The 13,844-nt window shown below is 40.9% G+C and overlaps 1 protein-coding gene across 9 annotated transcripts in view; it reads left to right on the top strand.

The window, feature by feature from the left end:
* The window catches only part of RGS7 (regulator of G protein signaling 7), a 204,811-nt gene that overhangs the window by 167,409 nt on the left and 23,558 nt on the right, over positions 1–13,844 (top strand). For all 9 annotated transcript variants that reach the window (XM_056852416.1, XM_056852423.1, XM_056852422.1 and 6 more), the window contains 2 exons: positions 7,677–7,751; positions 12,111–12,209. In XM_056852416.1, coding sequence (XP_056708394.1) covers positions 7,677–7,751; positions 12,111–12,209 — 174 coding nt within the window. The remainder of the gene's footprint in view (positions 1–7,676; positions 7,752–12,110; positions 12,210–13,844) is intronic.

The raw sequence follows: 13,844 nt of genomic DNA, 5'->3' as shown, positions 1-13,844 counted from the left end.
GTCCATTTCTTAATAATCAAATTTTTTTAGGTTGGCTTTCCTCATCCTCATGTGATACCTTCATGTAGCAAGATCTCACTCAGATCACTGTATTGGGAAAGAATGGTGGATCTACTCTTGTTTTCCACACTCATTTGGATCCTTTAGGAACTGTGTACACAGAGCATCTGTTTTGCACATGCATTTCTACCACAGACAGAGAAGGATTTCTGGATGTGAGTAAAAAATTATGTGAAGAGACCAAAATCTGTTCTCTTTAAGACTATTTCACACCTTACACAGAGGCCCCACCAATTCCCATGGATAACACTGGCCATTTATGCAGGGGTATTTACTTTGCAGTCCCTGCTGGACTGCTTTGAGGCTTCTTTTGCATTATCCATGATATTACCAACCTTCAGATGTGTCTTCGCTCTGGCCTCATTCTTTCCCCGCAGTTGTAGGATCCTGTTTTAGGACAAATTTAAATACTGCTTTGAGGCAAGAGCAATGCAAATTCCCCCTATTTCCATGCATAGCTCTTCGGGTTTCTCTCCCCACACCCATTTTGGCTTCTCCCTCCTACGTGTCTGTCCCTCCCATCCAACCCCTTCCCTCAAAGCAAAGCACAAAAGAGGGAGTTAAACCTTCATGAAATGTGCAGGAAGACAATGAAGAAGGCTGCAAAGATTGGAAAGCAAAGATTGGAAGATTGAAGAAAGGTGGGAAGGAATACCCAGCAAAAGCACACACCGTCCCTTTAAGAGCTGACCTGCCCCCTCCAAGTAAAGTGCAACAAGGCTGCATTTTCAGGAGGAGGGACTCAGAAGCTCCGTGATTCACTGGGGATGCCTAATTAATCACAAGGGACTCCTGGAATTGGAGGGGGGAAGAAGCCCTCCTGCATATGAGGTTTGAGAATTCGGAGCAGAAAACTGTGCAGCAAACCAAATGCAAATTTCCCCTGCGTAAATGACCAATGTTACCAGATTCAGAGTTCTGTCTACCAGAGATGCAAAGGAGCTGTCCAGCTGGGCAAGGAGCAGAATCCAGATCAGGTTTGCAAAACTAGCAGGGGAGCTGTCCAACCAGGTAATTAATACAAAACTGTAGCTGGTTAGAAGATGGTGTTGTGTGTGTAATGTGCCGTCCAGTCGCAGCCGATTTATGGCAACCCCTTATGGGGTTTTCAAGGCAAGAGACTAACAGAGGTGGTGCATACCCACAAAGTCCCAGCAGCAGCTAAAAGTCTTTATTTTTGGATGTGCAGCTTCACCCTTTCCTTAGAAACAGGGCTGAGATCAGGAATGCTTTCCATTGTCCCTACCAGCCTGAGCTTCCTGTTGGACTCATTGGTGTCATTTTTCCTGGGATTCAGATGATAATCCCAAGGGCTTCTGTTTAGATGGGAAGTTGAAGGATGGGGCAGGATTCAGCTGGGCCCCTTGTTCTCTAAGGGGTTTCTCAGAGCTCCTCAGAGGGCCTACACAGGATGCTTCTCATTGCAACACAAAACTCCTCATGATTCCAACTCTTCTTCAGGTGATTTTATGTACTGCCTTTATACTCTGCCCTCTCAATGGGAGTTCAGAGTAGTTCATATCATTCCCCTCTCCTCCATTTTATCCTCACAACAATCCAGTGAAGCGGAGTAAGCTGAAAGTGTGTGACTGGCCCAAGGTCACCCAGCAAACTTCCACGGCAAAGTGGAGATTTGAAGCTGGAGCTCCCAGATGTTAGTCCATCAATGTAACCACTACACCATGCTGGCCCTCAGGATTGCTCTTTTGATTCCAACTCTGCTGGGGTTATGGGACAAACCCAGTGACATTACAAAGACTACTCTTCACTCTTCATGTTTATGTGCATCTGAGTTATGATCTCTGGCCTGTATGTTACTCATTTTTGCTTTCACATTTTAACTTTTTGACTAGGCTGTACTCTCTTAAACAGTTTTTGGATGTTCGTATCAAAAATGCAATGGCCCTGATTTGCTGCTGAAGGCATGGAAATTCCAGTTTGTTTCCTGTCTTTGTGTTAACCAGCTTCTAGTAAGTTTTCATTTAGCATAGGGGCAGACTTTTAAGGCCTCTGTAAAAGAGCACAGGAATAACCTTCAGAAATAACCTTTAGGAATTAGAGGCACAACAGCTATTAACATATAGTGCCCTAAAATATCTTGAATCTATTTCAAGTTCAGCAGTAGCAGTATGAGATCAGGGTTGCCTGAAGCAAGGTTAACTTCTTAGTGGCAAGAGAACAAAGAAACATTTACTTATTGGTGAGTACGAAGTTGAATACAAATGCAAACAACGAATAATCAGGAAAAACCATTCTCCTTTTAAGACCATGAATGAGGTATTAGAAATAGATATCCATTCTAGTTTAGGGATTTTCAAGCCATTCTGATTATTTTCTCTCCTTTTTAAAGTTTAGGTTTGTAATGTTCTTACCAATAGTAAAACATCTGTCTCCCTTAAAATTTATCCACTGTATCAGCAGGATCAATTAATATTCTTTGGGGTACATTCCCCCACCATTTCATAGGCAAGTTATAAATGTGTTGGGTGCCTCTTGCTAAAATAATCATATATGCAGGTATCATCTAGACATTTTATTGCAAGCATTCTGGAAGGGTTACCTTGTGCAGAACATTTTGTAAACAGTGGCATGAATTACACTAGCCAATAACTGTCACTTTAAATGCCTTATTCCTTTTTCTACAAAGGATATTAATAGGAAGTCCTTGGTCTTTCCCATGCAAACCAGCAACCCCATTAAAATGTATGCAATAGCTCCTGTCTAGGAGAGGGGACATGTAAAGTTTATCCCAATCAAACTCATGTACAATTAAGCAGCTAAAAACACCTGATTCAAAACCCTTCCAAACCCAAACCATCTACTCTTTAGCTACCACAAAAGCAAACACCATGGCAAAAGGTAGCTGTAGGACAGAATGTCAGGCATCGTTATCTCTGCAGCATTCCATGTTAATGTTAGAGGAAAAAAATAATAGATTTCGTTGTGAGTCATACATTTAAAAACTTCATGTTTCACAACAAAAGATGTCAAATTGCCAACATCATCTCACAGTCTTTTGAGGGATGTAAATAACTACCTGTATTTAAGCAGAAATTTGCACATTTCATTTTGCATGTTCTGTTTCATGAGCACAGCAGATCAGAGGAAAGAGTAAGAGTGTGAGTCATGATACTGCAGCGCGAAATGCACCTCCCAAGAAGCAATGCAGGAGATGATCAACACAGTCAGAGTACGATATGAGTTAATCGTCAATCTGCAATCTATCTGATATTAGAGGAACTGCTGGACAGGGTCATATTCGATGGTTCCTGTTACTCGTTTTGGGAAAGAGGGATCATGAATTATTATTTATTTAGAAAATGTAACTGACACCTTTCCATATACCCTCTTGAAGCAACCCTCAAAGTAAAACCAATGATGAAACCACATAAGAATTAATAATAATAAACTATAAAAAACAAACCAAAGACATAAAAACAGCATAAAGAAGAATTCTTTAAAAATAGTTTTATTGAAGTATATAAAATATTACAGAATATGTCAAGATATACAAAAGAACATACAAAAAAGAAAGTGAAGAAAAAAGAAAAGAAAAAGTGAAATATAAAACAATACAGAAACCGATTTCCAACTCTCCTTACACAGAGCAGAATATTATAAATATTATTTCTTTTGTGAATAACTTTGATTTTATCTGTTTTTACTTTAATTATTATTTTGTTATTTTTATCTTAGTCATCTTAGTCTACAGTATAGTAAGTTTAGGTTCTAAAACCTTCTTATGTTTTAGAAAGCAGAATTCAAAAGCCTGAAAGGGAAATCATAAAATACTCCTCAAGCTAGACACAGACCACAAAACACTGGGTTTGAGAGGTAATTAATGCTTCATTAAGGGAGGTGGTGGTCGCTCCAGCCTTGAAACAGGCTGTGGTGCATCCAATGCTAAATACCCTGGACCCAGGAAATCTCAATATCTATTGACCACTCTCAAATATTCCATTGTCGAGCAATGCAATTAAATGGGTGGTGGCTGGATAACCCCAAGCTGTGCTGGATGAGGCAAATTGTTTAGCCTCCTGCCAGTCTCGGTTTAGTCATGGCTATGAGACTGAAACAGCCTTGGATGCCTTAACTAATGACTTGTACCAGAAGATGGACAGAGGGAGTGCAACTCTATGGATTCTCCTGGACATCTCAGTGACTTTCAATACCATCAGTCATGATAGCTTTCTGAACCACCTATTTGGACTGGGATTGGGAGGCACTGTTCTGCGATGGTCCCAATCCTACCTGGAGGGTAGTTTTCTGAAGGTGATGCTAGGGGACTGCTGTTCAGCCCCTTTGCCTTTGGCCAACAGGGTTCCCCAAGATTCCCTCTAATCCCCTATACTCTTTAACATCTACATGAAACCACTAGGTGAGGTCATCCGGAAATTTGGATTGGATTATCACTGATATGTAGATGATACTCCATTCTAGCTTGCACTTCCAGCTGATCACATGGAGGCTGTAGAAACCCTGAACCAGTGCCTGGAGGCAGTTTTGGAATAGATGCAGGCTAATACACTGAAGCTTAATGCCAACAAGATGGAAGTGCTACTGGTGGGCAGAAGGCCTGACCTGGGATTGAAGGTGTCACCTGTTCCGGATGGGGTTGCACTACCCTTGAAGGACAGGACCGTAGTGTGGGGGTTCTCTTGGACGCAGGCCTACTGCAGGATAAGCAGGTGGCAGTTGTGGCCAAGAGTACCATTTACCAGCTTCAACTGGTTAGCCAGTTGCAGAATTTCCTGGGCAGAAAAGATCTGGCCATTGTGGTGCATGCCTGGTTACATCTAGATTAGGTTACTGCAATGTGCTCTAAACTGCGGCTATCGTATTTTGGTCACGTCATGAGACGACAAGAGTCACTGGAAAAGACAGTCATGCTAGGAAAAGTTGAGGGCAGCAGGAAAAGAGGGAGACCCAACAAGAGATGGATTGACTCAACAAAGGAAGCCACAGCCTTCAATTTGGAAGATCTGAGCAAGCCTGTCAAAGATAGGACATTTTGGAGGACTTTCATTCATTCATAGACTTCCATGAGTCGGAAGTGACTTGACGGCACTTAACACACACACACAATGTGCTGTATGTGGGGCTGCCCTTGCAAAGTGTTCAGAAACTTCAATTGATACAGAAGGCTGCAGCCAGGATGCTGACTGGGGTTGGTTGTAGGGACCATATCACTCTACAATGCTTAATATGGCCATCTGAATATGTTGTGATCCTTCCTCTTCCAGGGAAGATTGTGTATAACATCACATCACCTGTTACATTGTGGGCAGGGCTGGAGTACATGGACTCCACACCAATTTCCCACCACACCTATTGAGGTTTAGATACTTCTGTACTATAAACCAGGACTTTGACAGCTCACTTGTACAACATGGTTTAAAAACAAACAAACATGTAAAACATTCTAGGTTCAATCACTTCGTACTTAGTTAAAAATTCTTCTGTGGAATGATGAAGAAATATCTCTTCTTGAGAAGCTTGAAAGTATTGCCAATCACCTTGGGCAGTGCCCAATACAAAGGACCCATAATTAACAAAAGCCACATGATCTGCATAAAGGATTATAAAAGACAGCACAGCTGGTGATAATTGTACCTTGAGACTAATTATTATGTTAGAGGTACTAGCTTAAAAGCAGAATGTGTCCAGTAAGCGTCGTTCTCCCACCATGTATCTAAATTTGTTTGAGGAATCATTACACAAAACATCAACTTATCAAGCACCAACTGCAAGAAGTTTTAATTACTGGCTGTTTAAGAATAGCCCTATGGCTGTTATAGGTTGAGCTGAGAATGCTGACAACATGCTTCTTCACTATTTAATAGTGTTTATTCAAACAAAAGATGTAGAAGTGATTTTTTTTAAATTAAAAAGACAGATTTTTGTTTCGCTTCTAAACAAAGTGGAAGAGCAGCTCACCTGGTCTGGAGCTGTGCATGGTAACCAGTGATTTTCTTTATGTTTCTGGGATTTGTATTTTTTTTCTATTTTTTTTTTTTAATCAATTAGAGGAGAAATGTTGGCAATCACCGTTCGACTAGCCTGTTAATGACCCAGTTCCTTCAGGAGATCCATCCTCAAGGACTTGTAGAATGCACTAGGGTAATCTAGTCTGAATATCTGGATGGAGACAGTTTGGGCCAATGAAGCCATTCACCCATTAGATGAGACTTCTGACTATCTGTAAGTGGATTCCTTACACTCCACTCCTTTATTATTCCAGAACTTATTTAATTAAAACATTTGCACTCTGCCTCTTTACAGGTCTGTGATCGAGGCAACTCACAGCGTAGTCATAAATTAATACATTAAAAATCTCAAAATGCAACACTTTAACATGCATGGGATTCTACAAAAAGCAGACTAAAAGAAGAACCATGAACAATTCAAAACACACCCGATTAAGGATATAAAATGAAGAACCAGCATTAGAAGTCTAAAATGACATAGGCCATTTATGCACGGGAGGTTTTGCCTTGAATTTGCCGCTCTCTAGATACACATTTTCCCCATCTGAATTCTCAAAACTCTGCATGGGGGCTTACTTTTCAGTTTTGAGAATTCGGATGGGGAAAATGTGCATCTAGAGAGTGGTAAATCCAAGGCAAAACCTCCTGTGCATAAATGGCCATAGTGGGGAGAAATTATGCAGACATGGCAGTTAGAACTACAAATGAAGTAAATATACAAACAAATAAAACTACTTTGACTGGTGCCTGAAGGAATGTAAGCTTGGCATCAGTTGAGCATCTATTGGGGAAGAATACTAAAGAACTTCTCTGTGCGCTGTAATCCACTCCTCCTTTGCTTTGGTTTAACTAGAAGAAAACCTAAACTTAACTTAATTTTGGAATTGATCGTATGCAATCTGCCACAGCCTTTATTTCCTTTCGCTCATTTACATCCCCACCCTAGGGTTGCCAATGAATGCATGCACTTAACTAAAATGCTGCAAAAAGCAACATTGTTCATACTTATGACTGCATTCTGCTTCTTGGTTTGCAATTTCTTTTTTAATGCATCATGTGTATTCTTTACCTCACTGATAAACGCACAGACAATTAATGCAATGTATGTACAGTCACACCAAGATTGGATCTTTGCAGTGTTTCAACATTGCATACACTGGGGGTGGGGGGGTCTGAATTGAAAGTGACAGCAAATTGTAAACGTACACAATTAAATAGTGGGACAATGGAGAATTGTGAATGCACCGGTTGAACTTTGGAAACAAGACTAGGGAATTTGGAACTCCAACCGTTGGGGGAAAGTTTCAGATGAGGAGAATTTTGGAAGCACCCCTACTTTGCAGACAAGAAAGACGTGTTTTCCCTGGTCAATGCCGTACCTAGCCCTTCACAAAATGATCTGGGCTGACTTTGCCGTAGATCAAGAATGACTTGCTACTTTCTCTTTCTGCTGTCTCTCCCTTTGTAACTCAGGGGGCCTTTGCCATTGAAGAGGCAGGAAAGAATTCCAGAGAACAGCAACCCTGTTTGTTGAAGTCAAACTTCCTCAACCCAGAGCCAGATTTGGTAACTGACTGCATAAAATATGAAATGGAAAATCACACATATTTCTTCTTCTTAAATCTTTAGCCTGGATGTGTAAATACTACTGAAGTGGATATTAAAAAGTCTTCTAGAATGAAAAATCCTCACAAAACAAGAAAGGTACGTACATGTATGGTAAATTATAATTCTTGCCTTACACTGAAGAGACCCATATTTCTGGGCTCTTATGGAGTTAATCAACTATTTGTGACTTGGAAACAAGCTTCTGTTTACTCTTGGCAAGTTTTTTTTTAAAAAAAACATGAAGCATATATGAATTTCTGCTGAATCTAAACTTTGTAAACTTTGAGTGGTGTACTGTCATAGATATTCACAGATCTACCAATGCATTCCTATGAAGAGTGAGTTTAAGGATATAATTTAGAGGATACATATTAAGTTGGCAGCTCTCCCCAGCCATGACTCAAATCTCTTCTCTGTCCTTCTCACCAAGAATGGGATAACACTTTGGTTACATTCAGATGGCACATCAAACCAACATAAAATCTGAATGTGCTTGTTGCTGGACTTGCACGCGCATCCTTTCGGGTGAAGCATGATGAAAGAAGAGTGGTTTAAAACTAAATCCAGTTCCCTATGATATACAAAAATCAGGTATGTGGCTTAACCAGAATTAGTTGCCATGTACACAAACCAGGATTCTTTTCTGAGGTTTAGTCTGAGTTTAGAATCCTAGTTGGTGTCAGAGGGTAACTTACCCTGGTTAAGCCATGAACCTTCATACGCACATGATGGGTAGGCAGTGTTAGTTTTATACTTCCTTCATAGTATCTTAAATCTGCTAAATCCTCTCTCTCTCCTGATGCTGTTATAATCTAGCAGCACAAAAATCCAGACACCATACTGATGTCTGTATTGATTGATTGATTGATTGCTAGTGCTAATTAAAGATTTGAGGGGATGATTTCAATCAAAGAACTGGGGTGGTGAGAAGAGGTATTCACCCCTTCCCATACTGTGTCATTAAAAATTGACTGGAGTCATGGATCTCCTGTATCATATTTGTCTTGGCCCTGTGGCCAGACACCTGCATTATGATGCATAGACTGGGGATATTTTTACTCTTTGTACACAGTTCTGGAGGAGTACCTGGCATTTTCAGTTTAAAGGATCTCAAGTATCAGGTATTGAGTGAGTCCTTTTTCCTGTCAAGACCCTGGAGAGCTTGCTGGCCATCAAAGTAGACAAGACAGAGCTAGATGGACTGATGGTTTAGTTCAGGCACCTTCATGTTTTCATTTAAGGTTCTTAATAGTCCACCATCATCCTTAGTGCTCACAACCAACCAATCGCTGTGAGTCTGGCAGGGTGCTTCATAGGGGTGTGCAGCTTTTTCCCCCTTCAGCATTTTTTTTGGTTCAGGTTTAATAAACCCAGAAACTTTTGAAAAAACGGAAAAGCTGAATCCATTGGAAAATCGAAAATTTTCAGATTTATAAAACCTGAACGCAAAAAATATGGGCTCAGAGCTGAACATGGGGCTCTCCAAAGCCCAGCATTCAGTTCTGCACCACTTGGGGGTTTAGATGAGCGCAGCTTGCTGGCTCCTGCCTCCTGGAGTAGGCATAAGCCAGCAAGCAGCACTGATCCGAACCTCCTGGGAGGCAGGGCAATCTTCAGTCCTTCCCCACCCCAGGCAAGCTCCACGGGCTTGACTGGGGCGAGGATGGGAAACTGAAGATCGCGCTGTCTCCCGGCCATGAGGCAGTGCGATCTTCACTCCCTGTCCGCCAAAGCCAGTCTCCATGGTGGCAGGGCCATTCAGCGTGATCCGGGGCCCGCTTTTTCGACAGCTATTTATTGCACCTGTTTTTTTGCCGGTAAACCCCCTCCCACACACAATTTTTAGGGGGCATTTTTCAAGCTTTTAAAAAATTCAGCATATTGATATGCTTAAAGAAAGTCAGTGGTTATTTAAAACATTGGGCAGCTGCTGGGACCCCAGGAAGGTTCACTGCTGAACTCTTACTCACCACTGTGCAGTCTCACTGCTTACCCTGTCTCTCATGGTGTTGGCAGCAGTGGCTCTATTGCCAGGTCCCTCTTCACCACCGGTAGGTTTTTGGGACGGAGCCTCAGGAGGTCGGGGTTTGGGGAGGGGTGGGACTTCAATTCCATAGAGTTCAATTGTCAAAGCGGCCATGTTCTCCAGATGAACGGATCTCTATCAGCTGGAGAGCAGTTGTAATAGCAGGAGATCTCCAGCTAGTACCTGGAGGTTGGCAACCCTATCTACTGGGCCCTCCTCCCACCATGTCCTTTCTTGTTTTGGGGGTATATACACGACTCCACTGCCTGCATTTAACAGTATCTATCAGTACCTGGAAGGAAGTCTTGCTGGGAATTCCATGTAAGCCACTGGAGATTCGTGATGGGGAAAAGGAAGGATATAAATACAGCGAATAATATACAAACAATAAATTAGACGCATGAAGAATTTTCAGCACCCTTATATATAACTGATAGAAACAGCAGAGGAATGGTTCCTTGAATTCTCTTGTAAGAAAAAAAAAAGTCTGCTTTTCAGTTAAGTTTTGGGATTTTAAATCCAAATCATTGTTCCGACACAATTTGTTCAAATGTTCCTCTTCTGGCTTCTAGCACTCCTAGATACCGGGCCTGTTCAAATAAGAATTACAGTTTAAATCATGCTTAAAAACAATATTTTTGTCAGGGGATTAAAACTTCTTTGCAGTCAAGATACAGAGAAGACCTGCAGCTGAATCCACAGACCGGGCAGTAGGACTATAGTAGGATTTAAGACAACTGCTAGCCACCAGGTTGTAATGACATTTTGGATACAATATGTGTTATCGAGTTTGCCAAGAATGGAAATTAGTCATGAATCAAACATCTGGCACACACTGGGGAACTATAGAAATAGCAGTCTATTATGACGCTGTACCTCTCTGTTTCCATTTTCTTTTCTCAGCTGACTCCCAGTGAGGATAAGAGCTGTTTATTTATGGATTGTTTCCCCTCACTTTCTATTCTTCAGCCTCAGATAAAATATTAACACCATCAAATGTAACTATTATGATGTTACATGAGTCAGCTTTCGGAGATCTGTCATTTACAGATGGTAAACACAGATGGACGTGTCCTACTTCACATCTGTACTTGATGCGTGGTAAAATCCTCTCTACCACTTGTCAGGAACATTCAGATAATTAACAGCCACTTTACATACGCACACTAATCGGTTCTGTTTCATGTGGTAATGGTGGTTGTGTAGCCAGATTAAACACATTCCCATCAGCCATAGTTTCTGGCAGATATCGGGGTATTCCCTGGAACAAAAGACTTTGCAACTGTCAGTTGAGAGAACCAGAATCAGTAGAGCATATTCTTCTATATTGTCCCCTGTATTATAAACAACGTCTAGAACTAATTAACCCTCACATTATGCCCTTAAAAAATCCAGCATATGATGGCATCACATTTTTATTAGCGGACACGATGCCTGTTGTTTCCGAACATGTAGCAGAATTTCTGACAATTGTTATTAAAAATTTAAAAACCAAGAGGGTAAGGAAATAAATAAATAAAACCAACTGAGTCAATTGCTAGATACTGGGTACCAATAAACAAAAGGGCGCTGGTGTTAGTTGGTGTTAGCTGTGGTTCTTATCTGTTGTCCGGAAGAATGTATTATTACAGCGTTTAAACTGAAGAGTTTTAATTGGATAGCCATGTTTTAGTTATATCATTGTATGTGAGACCCTTCTGAGTGAGATGGAGTACATGTATGCATTCTTGTTATTATTATTATCATACCAATAAAGGTGACTGAAACTGAACTGGTTGTGTAACTGCTTCTCCATGTGTCCTTAAAGTATCCACAGATCTCTGCTTCTTTCTTAGGGTTTCCTCTCGGGGATAATATATATGGGAGGGATTGCTTCCATCTAGATTTAATGCTGTGTATTCTTTACCTATTCTTCACGTACTGTTCTGTTGAACCATGGGAAGAGTGCTTCCCTCAACTGTCTGTGTTCAAATTGATACGGACCTCTTTAATTTGGAGAGAGGGAAAAGGGGAGATCATGTGAATGCAGGAAAGGGTTAAACTGTACAAGAACCACTAAAAGAAGGAGTGGGAACAGACCACGATTGACAGAAAATGAAGAGAGAACATAACAGTACAATCCAGAGGGAAAGTAAAGAGCAAAAGTGTCGAAACAAATACATACATCAGAGTGACCCACATGAGATGACATAAGGTGAAAATGTAAAGCTACCATAAGGTCAGAGAGCTCACTAGAGAATAGGTTGGTGGTCTATATGGGCTCATAGTCATGATAAGGTATAAGTCACACATGGTAACATATTGAAACAGGTCTTGGGAAATGGATGCATTGAATGGTTTGTTCTTCAGATATATGTGCAATAAGGATGACTATGCATAAGAAAGCACTGTCTACATACTAATTTCTCTCTTTCCTTGTTTATGTGCAGTCTGTCTATGGATTACAAAATGACATTCGAAGTCACAGTCCTACACACACACCAGTGCCAGAAACTAAACCACCCACAGAAGATGAATTGCGTCAAGAGGTTAGCTAGTCTATAAAAACAGAACACTGAATCAAATGAGTTCTGGGGGGAAATTAAATGTAGAATATATGGAACATGCTTAAATGAGGCCCCTAAAATGTTTCAGAACTGGAGAATGTATTTCTTTCCATTATTATTCCTTGAAATGTAGAGCTATCTTGGAGGGGGGCATCCAGTCTGATTATCATGAATGGAAATGTGCCGTGTATGGTTCTAGGCATTATGCACACACCCAGGATGGGAGAGGAACAGAAGGAAGGTTTTTCTTTTGTCAAAGACTCTGAACTACCTTGCAATGTTTTATGATGGTCTTGAAAGTATTAATGGGGGACACCGAGCCTTTTGTTGCCTGTTTTGCCCTTTCTGAGAGTTGGTTTTGCAGCCTAGATGGGAGTTTATGGGGGTTCTTATTATTCACATAGTTTTTTTAAAAAAAATGTATTTCATGATGTTTTGAGGTGACTATTTTAAGTTAAATAAAATTACTCAAAGTAAAAAAGAAAAGAAAAAAAGAAGGATATAACAGGAGACTGGATTTCCTCCACCCAGGGATTTTTGTTTCACACAGTAACATTTTCCTAAAAATCACCAAAGAACGCTTTTGATTTGTAAGAAAACGCTACAGATGCTGACAGACCCATACAGAATTAAGAGCAGTTATAGGATTGAATTCATTGTATGTCCAAACTGTAGGTGCTGTTCCGACCGAAAGGCTTGGATCTAAGGACGCGGTCCTGTCAGCACAGCAGCAACTCCTCCAACAGAGAGGGTTTTCCTGAGAGGGATTTCTGTTGATTCTCCTCTCTTATGGTGCCCCCCCCATTGTCCCATCAGGCCCACTGTCATGAAGGAACAATTTCTCATGAGGCAATAAAATAAAATAAAATAACGCAACAGTGAGAGGGGAGAGGCAGGGAAGTTCCTTTCATGCAGCACGACTCTACTTGTACTGCTTAGGATCAAAGCCAAAGTAGTTAAGCTGGAAAGTAAACAATTTGACTGGAAACAGATGACATATTATGCCTCCCGAAGTACTTCTGTGGTACATTGGCTAAGTGGGAGAGTCATGAGCTGGGGAATTCCTGGCTCAGATTTCACCTCAGAAAGTTACCATTCTTCAGTCCCTCATCTGCAAAAGGGCGTTGATAATAACATTCTACCCTCATGGGGCTGTTGTAAGGATTCTGGAGATAATGTTTCTCAAGGGACTTGAGCATTTGAAATGATAAGTGCAACAACAATGTATTGAAGGCTCAAACCAGACCCCGTAGTATCCACAGAAGTTTTTGGCATTGTCTGTGCTGTGGATTGTCTCGGGGCACAATTAGCTGAAGTTAAACAGTTTGGAGCCCCAATTATTTCAATGGGAGAAATGTAAGCATGTGAGATTTAACCTCTGAGCTTCCAAAGTACTTGGGTCTGTTTCAATCATGACTTTACATTCTCAGTACAAAATGTTGGGTGGAAATGCTTCTCAACTTTTAAGTCATGGTCTACCAGAAGTTAACCATATTTACTGCTTGACCTTCCACCATTAGTTCTTAACAACTTAAACTTTTCTGAAGCATTTAAATTAGTAAGGTCAAGGGTGAGAAATCTTGAGTGTGTTAGCACTACATTCCGCGCTAGGCGCGT

This window comes from Euleptes europaea, chromosome 7 (assembly GCF_029931775.1).
Source record: "Euleptes europaea isolate rEulEur1 chromosome 7, rEulEur1.hap1, whole genome shotgun sequence".
Classification (NCBI taxonomy): domain Eukaryota; kingdom Metazoa; phylum Chordata; class Lepidosauria; order Squamata; family Sphaerodactylidae; genus Euleptes; species Euleptes europaea.
The sequence above is the reverse complement of the archived record's forward strand: the minus strand, read 5'-3'. Positions and strand labels throughout refer to the sequence as shown.